This window comes from Oreochromis niloticus, linkage group LG15 (assembly GCF_001858045.2).
Source record: "Oreochromis niloticus isolate F11D_XX linkage group LG15, O_niloticus_UMD_NMBU, whole genome shotgun sequence".
In the NCBI taxonomy this organism is placed as follows: domain Eukaryota; kingdom Metazoa; phylum Chordata; class Actinopteri; order Cichliformes; family Cichlidae; genus Oreochromis; species Oreochromis niloticus.
In genome coordinates this window covers 24,567,372-24,579,819 of record NC_031980.2, presented here as the reverse complement: position 1 = coordinate 24,579,819, position 12,448 = coordinate 24,567,372, and the positions used below count along the sequence as shown (strand labels likewise).

The window sequence follows — 12,448 nt, the reverse complement described above, 5'->3', positions numbered from 1 at the left end:
CATTATAAACAATAAACAATAAGTAAATTGACAGATATTGACAGAGCAATCCAAGTAAACAGAGTGACCAGAGTGACCACAGTAATATAAACAGTAGTGAAGCAGCATGATCAGTGTAGCAATGTGTGATGTAATAATAAATCAGATATGATATGAAATAAGACAGGGAAAGTTCTGGAATGTGACAAGAACATGATATAAGGTCCTGTTTCAGTCACTTATGCTGATGCTATGAGGGGAGTGGGAGCACATTCTGATTTAGGACTCGGACAGCCTGAGGATAGAAGCTCCTCTTGAGTCTCTCTGTTTTTGACCTGATAGTGTGGAACCTTCTGCCTGATTGCAGAAGTTCAAACAGTATGAAACGCTGCACTGAGGTCTAGCAGGACAAGCACAGAGATGAGTCCACTGTCAGAGGCCATAAGAAGATCATTTGTAACCTTCACTAAAGCTGTTTCTGTCCTGCGATGAGCTCTGAAACCTGACTGAAACTATTAGGATAATCTGTTAGGTATTTGACAACTACTCTTTCAAGAAGTTTTGAGATTAAAGGAAGGTTGGAGATTAGAAACACCACAGGATCCGGTAACAGTGTTTTGTGTGTGTGATTGTATTGAATTGTCTTCCGCTGTTGTAGCTGAAATGCCCTAAACACTACTTGTTACTGTGCTGATTCTGAGTCTGATGATTCCTTTGACCCAACGTCATCATTACTGTTAGTTTCTTTTCTGATCTATTTCAAATTCACTTCCGAGCCCTTCAGATACAATTTAGTGTTTAAGTTTTATCAACAAGTTTAAGCTGCAGGTGCTTCTTTTTAACACATTTAGCCTAAAAACTTTTAAGACCCAGGAGTTTTTAGGTGACCTGTTAATATTGGTGATGAAGTTATTTCTAAAATCACAAAAGACTCTCAGGAACCCACCTCCCCAGCAGATTTTGTCCCCTTATCCAGAATCGCAGCACACTCTGGTGCAGTCACTGGTGTGTCCCTGAGCTGATCCTCTCGTGTTATTTTGGGGGTCAGCTGTCCCGTGAACAGGACCCTCCTCCTCCTCCCGTTCTTCTTCCGTCTGTTGCTGTCTCTTCTTCACCTCCTTCACTCTGCTGATCCTGGTAAGACTTTTTCATTCCTCCCTTCCTCAGAAATCTTACTTACTTGTGTTCACCGTTCTTACTGCTGCGTTTGGGTACACTTCCAAAAGTGGACTACTTAGTGGAACAAACTGAATATGTATTTTTCCTCCTGTTTCAGGCATAAATGGGGCCTGTTGGTCATTTTTAAAGATGAAAAAATGTTTTTGCTGGTGTGTTTTCATTTTGTTAAAAAACTTTAATGTACAACATGGAAAAGACATGAAGAGCTTTGTAATGGCAGCCATGACACAATAAAGGGCTGTGTCACTGTCAGTGTGTCTATATTCAGCCCTTCAGCACTTTCATACACAGCATGACTGGAATATAAAAAAAATACCTGCATTTGAAGAAAGCAGCGTCTTATTCTTTAAGGATCATTTTGATAATTCAGTACAGTGAAAAATGTGATATATGTGATAATTTTAAAGGTATGCAGGTGTTTTATTTGGGAAGAAACTCTCCTTTCTCTTCTCGTGCCTCCTTTTACTTCAGTTTAGTTGGTGGACTGTTCGCTTTGTCACATGTAAACAATTACTAATTTTTTGGCCTCGCTTGTGCTGTTTTTGGTTGTCTCCTTTTTCCAAAGGTTTTCTGTTTGGCTGTTCTGGCTCATTCTGACAGTAATGTCTTTCTTCTACTTTTGCAAATAGATTTTATTTTGGAGGCATAAAGTGAGGCCAGGTGTAGGATCATTTGTCCAAAACTAAGAATGTCCTTAAAAAACACAAAAATGAAACAAGCGTAACGGTGATATTTTAAGATTTAGCTGATGATCAAGAACAAAGAATGCAGTTATTTAAAGTCAAGATTGTGTTCATGTGGTTTTTCCATCATCCAGCTCGAGCACAGTCATCAAGTAAAAACATTACCATGAGCAGTTTATTTAGTCGTGGTCAACAGTTTGTGATTCAGGGGGAGGGGCTGTGATTGGTTGCGTAATATAGAGGGGAGGGGCTTAGTGTCTTTTTGCAGTGGGGGTGGTGGGGGGGCATAACAGTGGAAACATGAAACAGACAAACAAAACAAACAAACAAAAAAAACAAGTTTATATTAATGTTGAGCCTTAAAATCTGTGACTGTTTGCCTGGAACCATATTTGGACGCTCTCAGAATAGATGAGACAACAACAGCTGTAGCCTGCAGTGTGTGTGTGTGTGTGTGTGTGTGGGCAGAGTTGGCTATCTCACTGTGATGGCTAATTTTAACTTGACAGATACAATAACGGTGGCAGCCGTCATGTTGCAACAGAGCTGTGTGGACACACACATGCACACACACACACACACACACACACACACACACACACACACACAGAAGAAGAGGCGATGAGCTCGATGAAGCCTGATGGGAAAATAAAAGTAATGTTGGTTGCTGATTAAAGGTTCCTTCCCCTCACTGTACAAGGCAGTTTTATCAGTTTCAAAGACATCAAACCTACCGTGAAGTCACCGGTCGATTTATTGATTAGACAAACTGTAAATCTTTGCATTTTATACATTCTGGGTGTTAACATGTTGTGTTTTTTCATGGGACCATATTCACATTGTCAGTTTTTTGTTTGTTTGTTTTTTAAATCATTTTCTGGATACACTTTAAAGATAAAGGTGAATGGATGATGGAAAATTAAAGAAATGTAATGAAACACAACCTTATAACTTATAGAGTCCTGGTTCTTGGAACATCTGGTTCAAGAGAGACTTTTGGAGTCTGAGCTTGTTTCCTTTAATAGTTGTACTTTGTCTTTTGACTTGCACCCTAAACTGAAGCTTACCGGAGACCGGAGACAGTACAAGACATGGATGTAACTTCCTGGTCAGAAAAAAGAAGCCAGTGCTGATGTGCTTAAAGTGACATTGGATGTGGTTGCAAAAACACTTCAGTCTACAGAAGTCTATTCAGAAAAGGCTTTTTGATTTGATCTCTGCAAACATTTTCCTCCTGAGTTTATTATAAATATAGGCTTAATATTTAGTAAATTACTATGTGCAATTAGTATTATTTGTGGTATGAAACTGCAGTTTTCCAGTCAGTGGATGATATCTTGGTTCGTAGCTACATCTGTTTTTTGTTGTGGTGCAGGTCGATATTTTGTGGTTAAACATGAGACAAAACATGACAGAAACCAACCAATGCTGCCTTCACTGTATGACATAGGCGTGTGGGAGGCAACGGGAGACACTCGAGTGAATCTATGGAACATTAAAGTGGCTGTGAGGCTGCTGTGATCTGTCACAGCTATCAGTGAGCTAAATTTAAAGTTACAGCTGCCAGATACTTTACATTGGATTAACATGTGCTAAACAATGGAAAGCATGTTTGTCATTGGTGTGAGCTGTTTATGAGCTGTGTAGTTGTTAAAGTTTTTCAGTAGGTTTTTCAAACTCACTGACCTCCAAAATTAAACTTGTACATTTTTAAAGAATTGAGTCCATAGAGGAATCCTTCTGTTACACTTGGATCAGGACATAGCTCCCAGATCTAAATGCTCAGCTTTCAGAAACAATTGCTTTTTGTCATATAGCTCAATTAAATATTAACGGGTATATGAATAGAGTGAAATCAAAGTTTTTTTTCCTCCTGCAGTTTGAATGAGTGACGTCTAACAGGTAAGTTTTACTTCGTCTTGTTAGGTTCTCTGTAAATCTCTGAATCTGCCTGCTGTAAAAAAAAGAAAATCCATGCGCATTAGTTCCAGAACACTGACAATGGAGACGTCGGTGGAAGCAGCTGAGGTGTTGGTGCCTCCCACATCTGACAAGGTGTCTTCCCTGGAGCCTGAGAGCAGCGAGGGTGAGACGGCAGGTGCGGCTTGCTCCGCCTCCTCTCCTGACAATCTGGACCCTGTGGAGCAGTTCAGTCGACAGCTGAATGACATCATCTACACGTATAGCTCTGCAGCCAGCGTCCTCGACAAACAGGTTTAAAAAAGTTAACAACACCTGCTCCTTGATGTCTGGCTGCTGGTGATGTGTGCCAAACAAATGTAAAAAAAAAACCAAAAAAAAAAACCCCAATGTTTTATACTGTTTTGGATGTAGAGTGGGGTGGAGGCGGAGGTGGAAAAGGTGAAGGAGGAGGCAAAAGATGACATCACAAGCGCTGTGGACACAGGTGACACAGGTGAGGCAGCCAGAGAGCAGGATGGTTTTATTCCTTTACCACTGATCCCAGTTCCCAGTAAATACTGCAACCATCCAACCATCAGTCAACCCCACAAAAACCCAAATGAATCTGAAATGTATCTGCATGTTGAAGTTTTGTTTCTGATTCAACTAATTTTTGGTGCTTTTGACCTGATCGCACTGACAGGTGTCAGGTACAGTCTTATTAGCCCCACAATAGAAACAATTTTTAACCCATGCACCTTAAAAGAACTGAACTCTAAAATGAAACTTACATTGTCTATTGTTGTAATATTATCCTGCTCATGCTGAGGATGAACTGCATTTATTTATTTATTATTTACACTATTAGCTCTTAGCTTAGTTTATATGCAAGTTACTTGAGCTTTTATCTTCTTTTTTATCTTGCACTTTTAATACTTTGTATCACTGACAGGAGTCTCATTCTTTTTTTGTTTAGCTTATAGCGCCTTTGATGAGCAGCAACACCTTTTCTTTAGAAAAATAAAATTTAAAAAGCCAGAAACATGAGAGGGTGAACCATCTCGTTATTAATACAAAGTATAATTAATTTAAAAAAACAAAGGGAAATTGTTTTTGTCACAGCATATGAAAGCTTAAATAATGCACACTATATCCTGTGTGTATTATCAAAATGCTAATAACTGTATTCTTCTCTGCAGAGGCCTCTCTCATCATGCAGGCCCTGAATGAACTCTCTTCTCCAGAGGAGAAACTGGAAGCTCTGGTCAGGAAGTATGCTGAGCTGGTAAGGAAGCAGCTGAAGTTTTTAATGTTGATAGCTGGAAGTATTTATACTGTTTCTGGCACTGCATCTTTAAAATTCATAGTAAGTGCCTCTCCTTGTGTTCGCAGGCGGCCTTGCGGCGCTGCGATCTGCAGACGTTGAGTGCTCTGCAGCAGAAGTTGTCCGTTGTGCTGGAGGAGCGGCAGCAGCTGCAGGCCGAGTATCGCAGCAGCATCGCAGCTCGCAGCAAACTGGAGAGTCTGTGCAGAGAGCAGCAGTCATTCTACAATGTTCTGAGGGTGTGAAGGATGTTTGCATTTACTTTGGCACAGCAGCAGAAACTATTGAGACATAATTTTTAATCCACTTTCATGATAAGCACAAACCGTATAAAAACACGATTTAAACATCTCAGTTTTTTGTAGCATTCTAAACATGTGAAGTAGAAATTAGATGGTGGTTATTATCTGCAAGAACTGATTCACTTGTACAGGAAGAAGGAAAGTTGAAGCCTAACTGAACTCTTTTTCTTTCACCTTCCCCCTTCTTCCATTCACTTCTCCCCGACTGCCACCGCTACCTCCTCCAGGAGGAGACTCTGCAGCGCTGCAAGGAGGACGAGGAGAAGAGAACGGAGATCACCACCCACTTCCAGAGCATGCTCGGTGAGATCCAGAGCCAGATTGAGCTGCACAGCGCACGAAATGAGAAGCTGTGCCGTGAAAACGTCAACCTGACCGACAAGTTGGAGAACCTCATGACCCAGTGTGAACGGAGGGAGGAGGTGAGAGGTCACAGGTCAACATTACACATTAAAATGTATTTTCAGATATCTTTGAATAGAAAACAAAACTTTAGAGTTACTTCAGAGACGTTTTTTTCTTTTTGATTCATTGGTAAATTGATCCATCGATCCACCCATCTATTCTCTTTAGCTTATCCAATTCAGGGTCGTAGGGGGGCTGGAGCCTTTCCCAGCTTTCATAGGGCGAAAGGCTTGAGAAAATGATATGAAGGTAAATTCTTTCCTGTTAAAGATGCTCCTCCTCCTTCCTGCAGAGTTTGGAGAAGATCAACAAGCATCGTGACCTGCAGCAGAAACTGATTGAAGCCAAACTACAGCAGGCCAACGCTCTGCTGACCGAAGCTGAGGAGAAACACAAGAGAGAGAAGGAATACGTGAGTGTGCCATTGCTTCCATTGTAACCAGTGAAGAAATAAAGGATACGCGTTTGTCCCAGCAGCTGAGAATTCACCCAAAGCTCTCCGGATATCAGTTATGTCAGTTTATCAACAAACTTTGGCATGTCAATTCTAAAAGGTCATATCAATGAATATCATTAACAGTATTATGTGTCTGTTTTAGAAATTCCATTTAAACACATTTAATGTGACTGTCAGCACGGCAGTCTTATTGCAACATATTCTCATCCCCGTGTGTCAGCTGCTCCAGTTTGGTCCGACCTTTCCTTTTACATAAGTGATGCACTGACACTGGCAAAATTATCCATCAAGACTTTAATGATCCCATTTCAGAGAACTAGAAAGTTATGAGGTTCAAGTCCCTCAGCACTAAAAGCTACTCTGCAAGGTTCTGGGAAAACTGGTGATTTGAAGTAAATGGTGCTTTTTTTTTTCACCAGTAACCCTACAAGCTGAAAAGTAATGAATTGAGTGTCACAGACCTGTCTCACTAATGCAATAACCACGACACTTTGTGCATAAAGGCTTTGACGGTCAGGGGATGAGAACGGGCTGCTTACTGTTAGCTTGATAATCAAGATGAATTTTCTCTAAATCTGTTTTGAAGGCCACGCAGATTAACTGTATACTGTCTCTGTCACCTTAGTTGCTTAGGGAGGCTATTGACAAAACAAAGAAATGCTTCGCTATGAAGGAGCAGGAGCTGGCCATGAAGAAGAAGGTAAAGAAACGTCTTTAACGTCTGGCTCTGTCTGTTCTCTTCTAACCAGTTACTGGTTCAGGCTGCTGAATGGAAACTGCAGGCTCAGACACTCAGAGAGCAGGGGACTGTCATGCAGGCGCAGGTGAATATTCACTGACTAAACTAACACGCTGACCGCAGGACAGGGAGCTGAGGCTGAGTCAGGCAGATTACTGCAGGTGTCACATAAGACCACAAATGAGCTGAATGCACTTATTTTGTGCATGACGGCTTAAAACGTCTCCACACTGTGAGGAATAATATCAGAAAACTGCTGTTCTCTTTATTAATTATATAAAACAAAAATAAGCTATGTGGAAAATCTGAATTTGTTAAATGCATTTGAAAAAAAAAACAATTTTACAGAGAAATGCATATATGTAAGTCTCATTCACATCTTTCCGTCTAGTGCAAAGATACTTAGAGTATACTTAGAATACTGCATCTTACTTGAACATGGAGATTTAGTCTGGGCCTCAAAAATCAGTACATGGGAAAAAATGACTGCAGTTAAGTTTAATTTGTTCTAAACTTGTCTAACCAAGATCTATTTGAGGTTTTTTTGGAGGTTTTCTTGCAGGAGCAGCAAATAAAGCTTGATTTTAGTTTGTCATCATATTATTTAAATAGAAATATGAGGGATCTGTTAACGTATCTGTCTTATGACTCTGACTTATCAACCTTCCTCTCCAACCACAGCTGACCCTGTATGGTCAGAAGTTTGATGAGTTCCAGGCAACTCTGGCCAAAAGCAATGAAATCTACGTCCGCTTCAAAAAGGAGATGGAAAATGTGAGTTTTGACCTGTGTGTGTGTGTCCATGTAAATGGATGGTTGTTGCTCTAACACGTTTTCCTGACTTTGGATGGATCTGACACAAATCTGATTCATAGCTTTTATTTTGTTTTGGTTTTTTGGGTTTTTTTTGTTTTTTTAGATGTCAGACAAGATGAAGAAAGTGGAGAAAGAGTCCAATCTGTGGAAGACGAGGTTTGAGAACTGCAACAAGGCTTTGACTGATATGATTGAAGAGGTAAATGTTTACGATGCACTAGCTGGAGAATTTAGTCACGATTGGAGAGAGACCTTGGTTAATCCTTTTTGAGTCCATGTGGTGCCAGTGCCTTATCGATAAAAACATGATTGTTCTTGGTACCAATTTTTTGGCCCCAGCACGGGACCGAATGGATGCTGGATGCATGTATAGTATTTCCTTAGATTCAGTTACTCTGTATTTCACAAAGTGGTCAATGGGTAGACACTCTTCCAATTTATTAGCTAATTCCTAGCCTGTCAGATTTAGGGCCACAGTATAGATGCCTGCTCCAAATCCATGAATTAAATTCCATTTTATTTATACAGCACCAAATCACAACAACAGTTGCCTCAAGATGCTTTATATTGTAAGGTAGACCCTACAATAATACATACAGAGGAAAACCCAACAATCATATGACCCCCTATGAGCAAGAACTTTGGCGACAGTGGGAAGGAAAAACTCCCTTTTAACAGGAAGAAACCTCCGGCAGAACCAAGCTCAGGGAGGGGCGGCCATCTACCATGAACGGTTGCAGAGAGAAAAGAAAGACAGGATAAAAGACATGCTGTGGAAGAGAGCCAGAGATTAATAACAGCTATGATTCAGTGCAGAGAGGTCTCCTAACACATAGTGAGTGAAGGAGAAACACCCAGTGCATCATGGGACTCACCCAACAGTCTACACCTATTGCAGGCATAACTAAGGGAGGATTCAGGGTCACCTAACTATATGCTTTGGAGAAAGTTTGAATCCTAATCCTAAAAGTAGAGATAGCATATGTGTCCTGAATCCAAACTGGAAGCTGGTTCCACGGAAGAGGGGCCTGAAAACTGAAGGCTCTGCCTCACATCCTGAATCTGGTTAGATACCACATTTCTAAGATTTTCAGGGCAGAGTACAATAACCTCAGTTTTATCTGAATTTAGAAGCAGAAAATTGGAGATCATGAAATAATCCCATCTATACATTTAAATATTTAGAGAACTGTTTTTCATGTGTCCAACATATTAGCTGATAAAAAAAGATGCAATCAAACTGATTGCTTCCAGCAGACAAGCTAATCCATTTTTCAATTGGTCCTGGTACAAATGGGGTCTTGGGTCATGTTGCACCAGTGACCTAATTTTGCTGATGACACCAAGGCATCACCAAACCAAAAGTCTTAAGTGATTCTTAAATACCCTACTCTAATAGCATCCTCTTTTTATGGTGTCATTTTGTCTCATTTTTTTCATCCCTTCTTGTTCTTCAGAGAACAGAGAAAGGTAGAGAGTACGATCTGTTCGTCCTGAAGATTCAGAAGCTGGAGAAGCTTTGCCGTGCCCTCCAGGATGAAAGGAAAGTGCTCTATGAAAAAATCAAGGATGTTCGCTACTCTAATGCCAACATTCCAACAAAGGTCTTTGGCATCTCCAACCTCAATAACAAGCCTGAGGGTGCTGACGAATCTGCCCTACTGACTCCTGATGAGATGCAGGAAATCGAGGAGGAGGACCCGGTTCTGACAGAGGGCATGTCCCGCCTGAAGGAGGAGCAGACCAAGCTGCAAGAGTTTGCTGCCTCCCTGTTGACAACAACTGTTGACAATGAGGAAGAGGAAAATAATGAGTTAGACCTTGAAGAAGATCTAGTTTCATCTGCATTTTTCCATTTCAAAGCAAAACCTCAAGTCAAAGAGGGTCTGGATTCAGTCCCTGAGCAGGTGGAAGATGTAAAGTCAAAAGCACCAGATTCAGAGCTGTCACAGCCAGTGAAGGTGGAGGAGGTTCTAGATCAGGTTGTGCCTTCTGCAGAAGCCACAACCACTCAGGAGACAACTTTAGAAACAGCATTAGATCCGAATACAGAGGCGATAAAGGTTCAGACACAAGTTGAGGCTGAAGAGGTGCAGCAAGCGGAGCCAGACGCAGAGATCCAGCAGACTATCACACCTGTACCAAAACTAGAACCAGAACAAGCCAAAGCTGAAATAGGAATGGAGGCGATGAAGGCTGAGGTCCTGGAGGGGACCGGTGAGATCACACCAGGGGCAACAGTGAAAGATGTGAAAGACCAGGAGCAGTCCATTGAACCTACATCAGAATCAGACCCTGAGAAAGCCAAGTTTGATCCACAAACAGACGCAATGAAGGCTGAGATCCAGGAGGAGTCTAGTGAGGGCAAACCACAAGTGGCTCCGCAAGATGATAAGGATCAGCAACAGCCCACTGAATCTCTACTAACACCAGAGACTGAGAAAACTAGGGTCTCTCCCGCAATGGATGCAGAAGAAATGAAGGCCGAGCTCAAGGAGGAGACCGGTGAGGGCAAGCCAGTGGTGCTTCTACAAGACGAGAAGGATCAGCAGCAGATAGCCGAACCCGTTCAGGCACCAGAAGCAGTCTTAAAACCCTCAGAGTCAGCCTCGTCTTCTGTGAACACTAAATCAGCTCCATCCTCTGACGCAGACCCCAAGAAGCAGGTCCCAAAGAAAAAGAAGAAGAAGAGTGGCAAGAATGCCAGCTAAAGTTAGAGTGTGTAGAAGGTGTGTGTGTGTGTGTGTGCTGTTATTTGGTGTTAATATGTACTTTTGCAATTAATTCATTTAAATGGTAGTATCAGCTAAAGTGTTCTCTCTTTACTGTTATTCAGTCTCACCAAACATCAACAAATGTATTTCACAGTTTGTTAGAATAAAGATTTAATTAGGCCTGACATGTCTTCATGAGTGGAATATTTTCTGGTAACTAACTGCAATGAAAAGCTAAAAGTGCCTTATGTAAGGCAAGGAAAATATAGCCACTCGCTGGAGGTCAGTAAAAAGTATTTCTCTCCTAACCAAAGAGTACCGTGTGCTAAAATGACTCGAATAATAAAAATGATAATCTGACATTTCTCTGGTCTCATTTACTTTAACTTTATGAAAGTCTTTATCCTTTTAAAGCTTCAATATCAGCTGTCATATCTTCTTCTATAGCCACAGTGTACATTTTATGGTACATGTGAGAAGGCATTTTGTGTTATTTGGCCACTGCAGGGTTAGTATTTAAATTTCCATCAAGGAGAATTGCCTTTTTCTTTTTTTTTTCCTTTTTGCTTCATACCGAGTATTTTTTCTCCATCTTTCTTAAAATATACACTTTTGTTTGTTGAGATTTATGGATGGTGGGGGGTCATAAGTGGATTTGAATTCAAATAAAGGGCCTGTTATGTCTTATCGACAATGATCCCCACAGGGTATGCCAATAGACTGGGGTAGGAGGCATCGACTTTATAACCAAGAACCAAGTTATTGCAGAAGTTGTTGCAGAATTTTACCTTCTAACGTGTTGTTAACAACATATCTGGAGCTTTTCCCAAACCTCACCAAAGAGCATCTGAAAATGAAGATAAATAAAAACCTGAATAATAAAGTCAAAAATTAAGGGTCCCCTGTGTATTGGAGAATCCATCTTATGGGTGAAAATCCTTAATCCTGGTCAGGTGCACACTAAAAAATTACACTACATAGGTACCACTGTGTGATGATGTGTTATTAAGAGGTCCTCACAAAGCATGACTGCTTTTCAGCACAGGAGTGCCAGAGTGCTGAAACAGGAAACAAACTGCTCACTATTGTGTCAAAGTTTGGTTTGTTTGGACCCACCCATCCACCCTGACATCCACCCTGCAGTGAAATGGTCTCCGCAACTGTTGCTGATTAAAATAATGCTCGAAGTAATAAAGTTATTGAGGAGTACTTGGTGCGGGCTAGTTCTTTTAGGTTCAGCAGCTAACAAGATGGTGTATCGGTCAGGATACAGGAAGGAGGACAAGAGGCTTCCACTTTGCTGGATTGTCACCGCCAGCTGTTTTATTGCCACCTAGATGCTCAGTGTTGCCAGCAGTCTGTAGTAACAAACAAGTTGCCATGAGTATATAAATATACAGCAACAACTTCACTAAGATAAACATAAATATTAAATGAAATAAACCAACACATTCATCTGAATATACACATAACATAACATATATGATTGAACTACCCCAATCTTACATCTCTTGCTCCAAACACAGAAGGGACACGGTTAAACACAGTGAAAATGTCATACATAGCCGAAACATCCACTCTAACTGTGAACATAAGGACTTTGGCGCCATCGTGTGGCCGAATAAAATTACTACATAATGGCGGCGGCCAGCGGCACATGCCTCTAGTCACGAGATGAAAACTCGCTGCCATAACGCGGTAGAAAGTAACTAAAGCCGCGGCAAACATCAGGATAGGAAAATAAACATATTTAAGTAAACTTACTTGCAGTCACGAAGTTAACACTCGGAGCAACGAAGGATGGCAACCAGGAACACAGTTTACAAGGTAAAAAGAGATTTCACGGAAGCAATCTCCCCTTTCCCGAGTAGCAGCGCACTACCCCCAACTTCTGCCTACGTCATTTCCTACGGCTCCACCACACACAATATTGCAGAACATAGACATA

The 12,448-nt window shown here is 41.1% G+C and overlaps 1 protein-coding gene across 3 annotated transcripts; it reads left to right on the top strand.

Moving 5' to 3' along the window:
* Nucleotides 1-975: 975 nt before the first annotated feature.
* Nucleotides 976-10,860, top strand: txlnba (taxilin beta a). 3 transcript variants are annotated; one of them, XM_005452451.3, is made up of 12 exons: nucleotides 980-1,116; nucleotides 3,721-3,743; nucleotides 3,827-4,055; nucleotides 4,176-4,257; nucleotides 4,943-5,028; nucleotides 5,136-5,306; nucleotides 5,597-5,791; nucleotides 6,067-6,186; nucleotides 6,981-7,055; nucleotides 7,652-7,744; nucleotides 7,890-7,985; nucleotides 9,244-10,860. In XM_005452451.3, the coding sequence occupies exons 3-12, from the start codon at nucleotides 3,843-3,845 to the stop codon at nucleotides 10,495-10,497; spliced, it is 2,385 nt and encodes a 794-aa protein (XP_005452508.1). In that variant the 5' UTR covers nucleotides 980-1,116; nucleotides 3,721-3,743; nucleotides 3,827-3,842; the 3' UTR covers nucleotides 10,498-10,860. The 3 variants fall into 3 exon arrangements, with proteins under 3 accessions (XP_003446726.1, XP_005452508.1, XP_005452509.1); XM_005452452.4 differs by lacking the exon at nucleotides 6,981-7,055 and adding an exon at nucleotides 6,857-6,931; XM_003446678.5 differs by lacking the exon at nucleotides 3,721-3,743 and having other exon boundaries at nucleotides 976-1,116.
* Nucleotides 10,861-12,448: the final 1,588 nt, after the last annotated feature.

What these genes read in the sequence shown, in the direction of transcription:
- txlnba (XM_003446678.5), top strand. Translation starts at nt 3,843, where the DNA reads ATGGAGACGTCGGTGGAAGCAGCTGAGGTGTTGGTGCCTCCCACATCT. An exon ending in TGTGGACACAGGTGACACAG is followed by an intron (nt 4,258 to 4,942) that starts GTGAGGCAGCCA and finishes TCTTCTCTGCAG; the next exon opens with AGGCCTCTCTCATCATGCAG. An exon ending in TCAAAAAGGAGATGGAAAAT is followed by an intron (nt 7,745 to 7,889) that starts GTGAGTTTTGAC and finishes TTGTTTTTTTAG; the next exon opens with ATGTCAGACAAGATGAAGAA.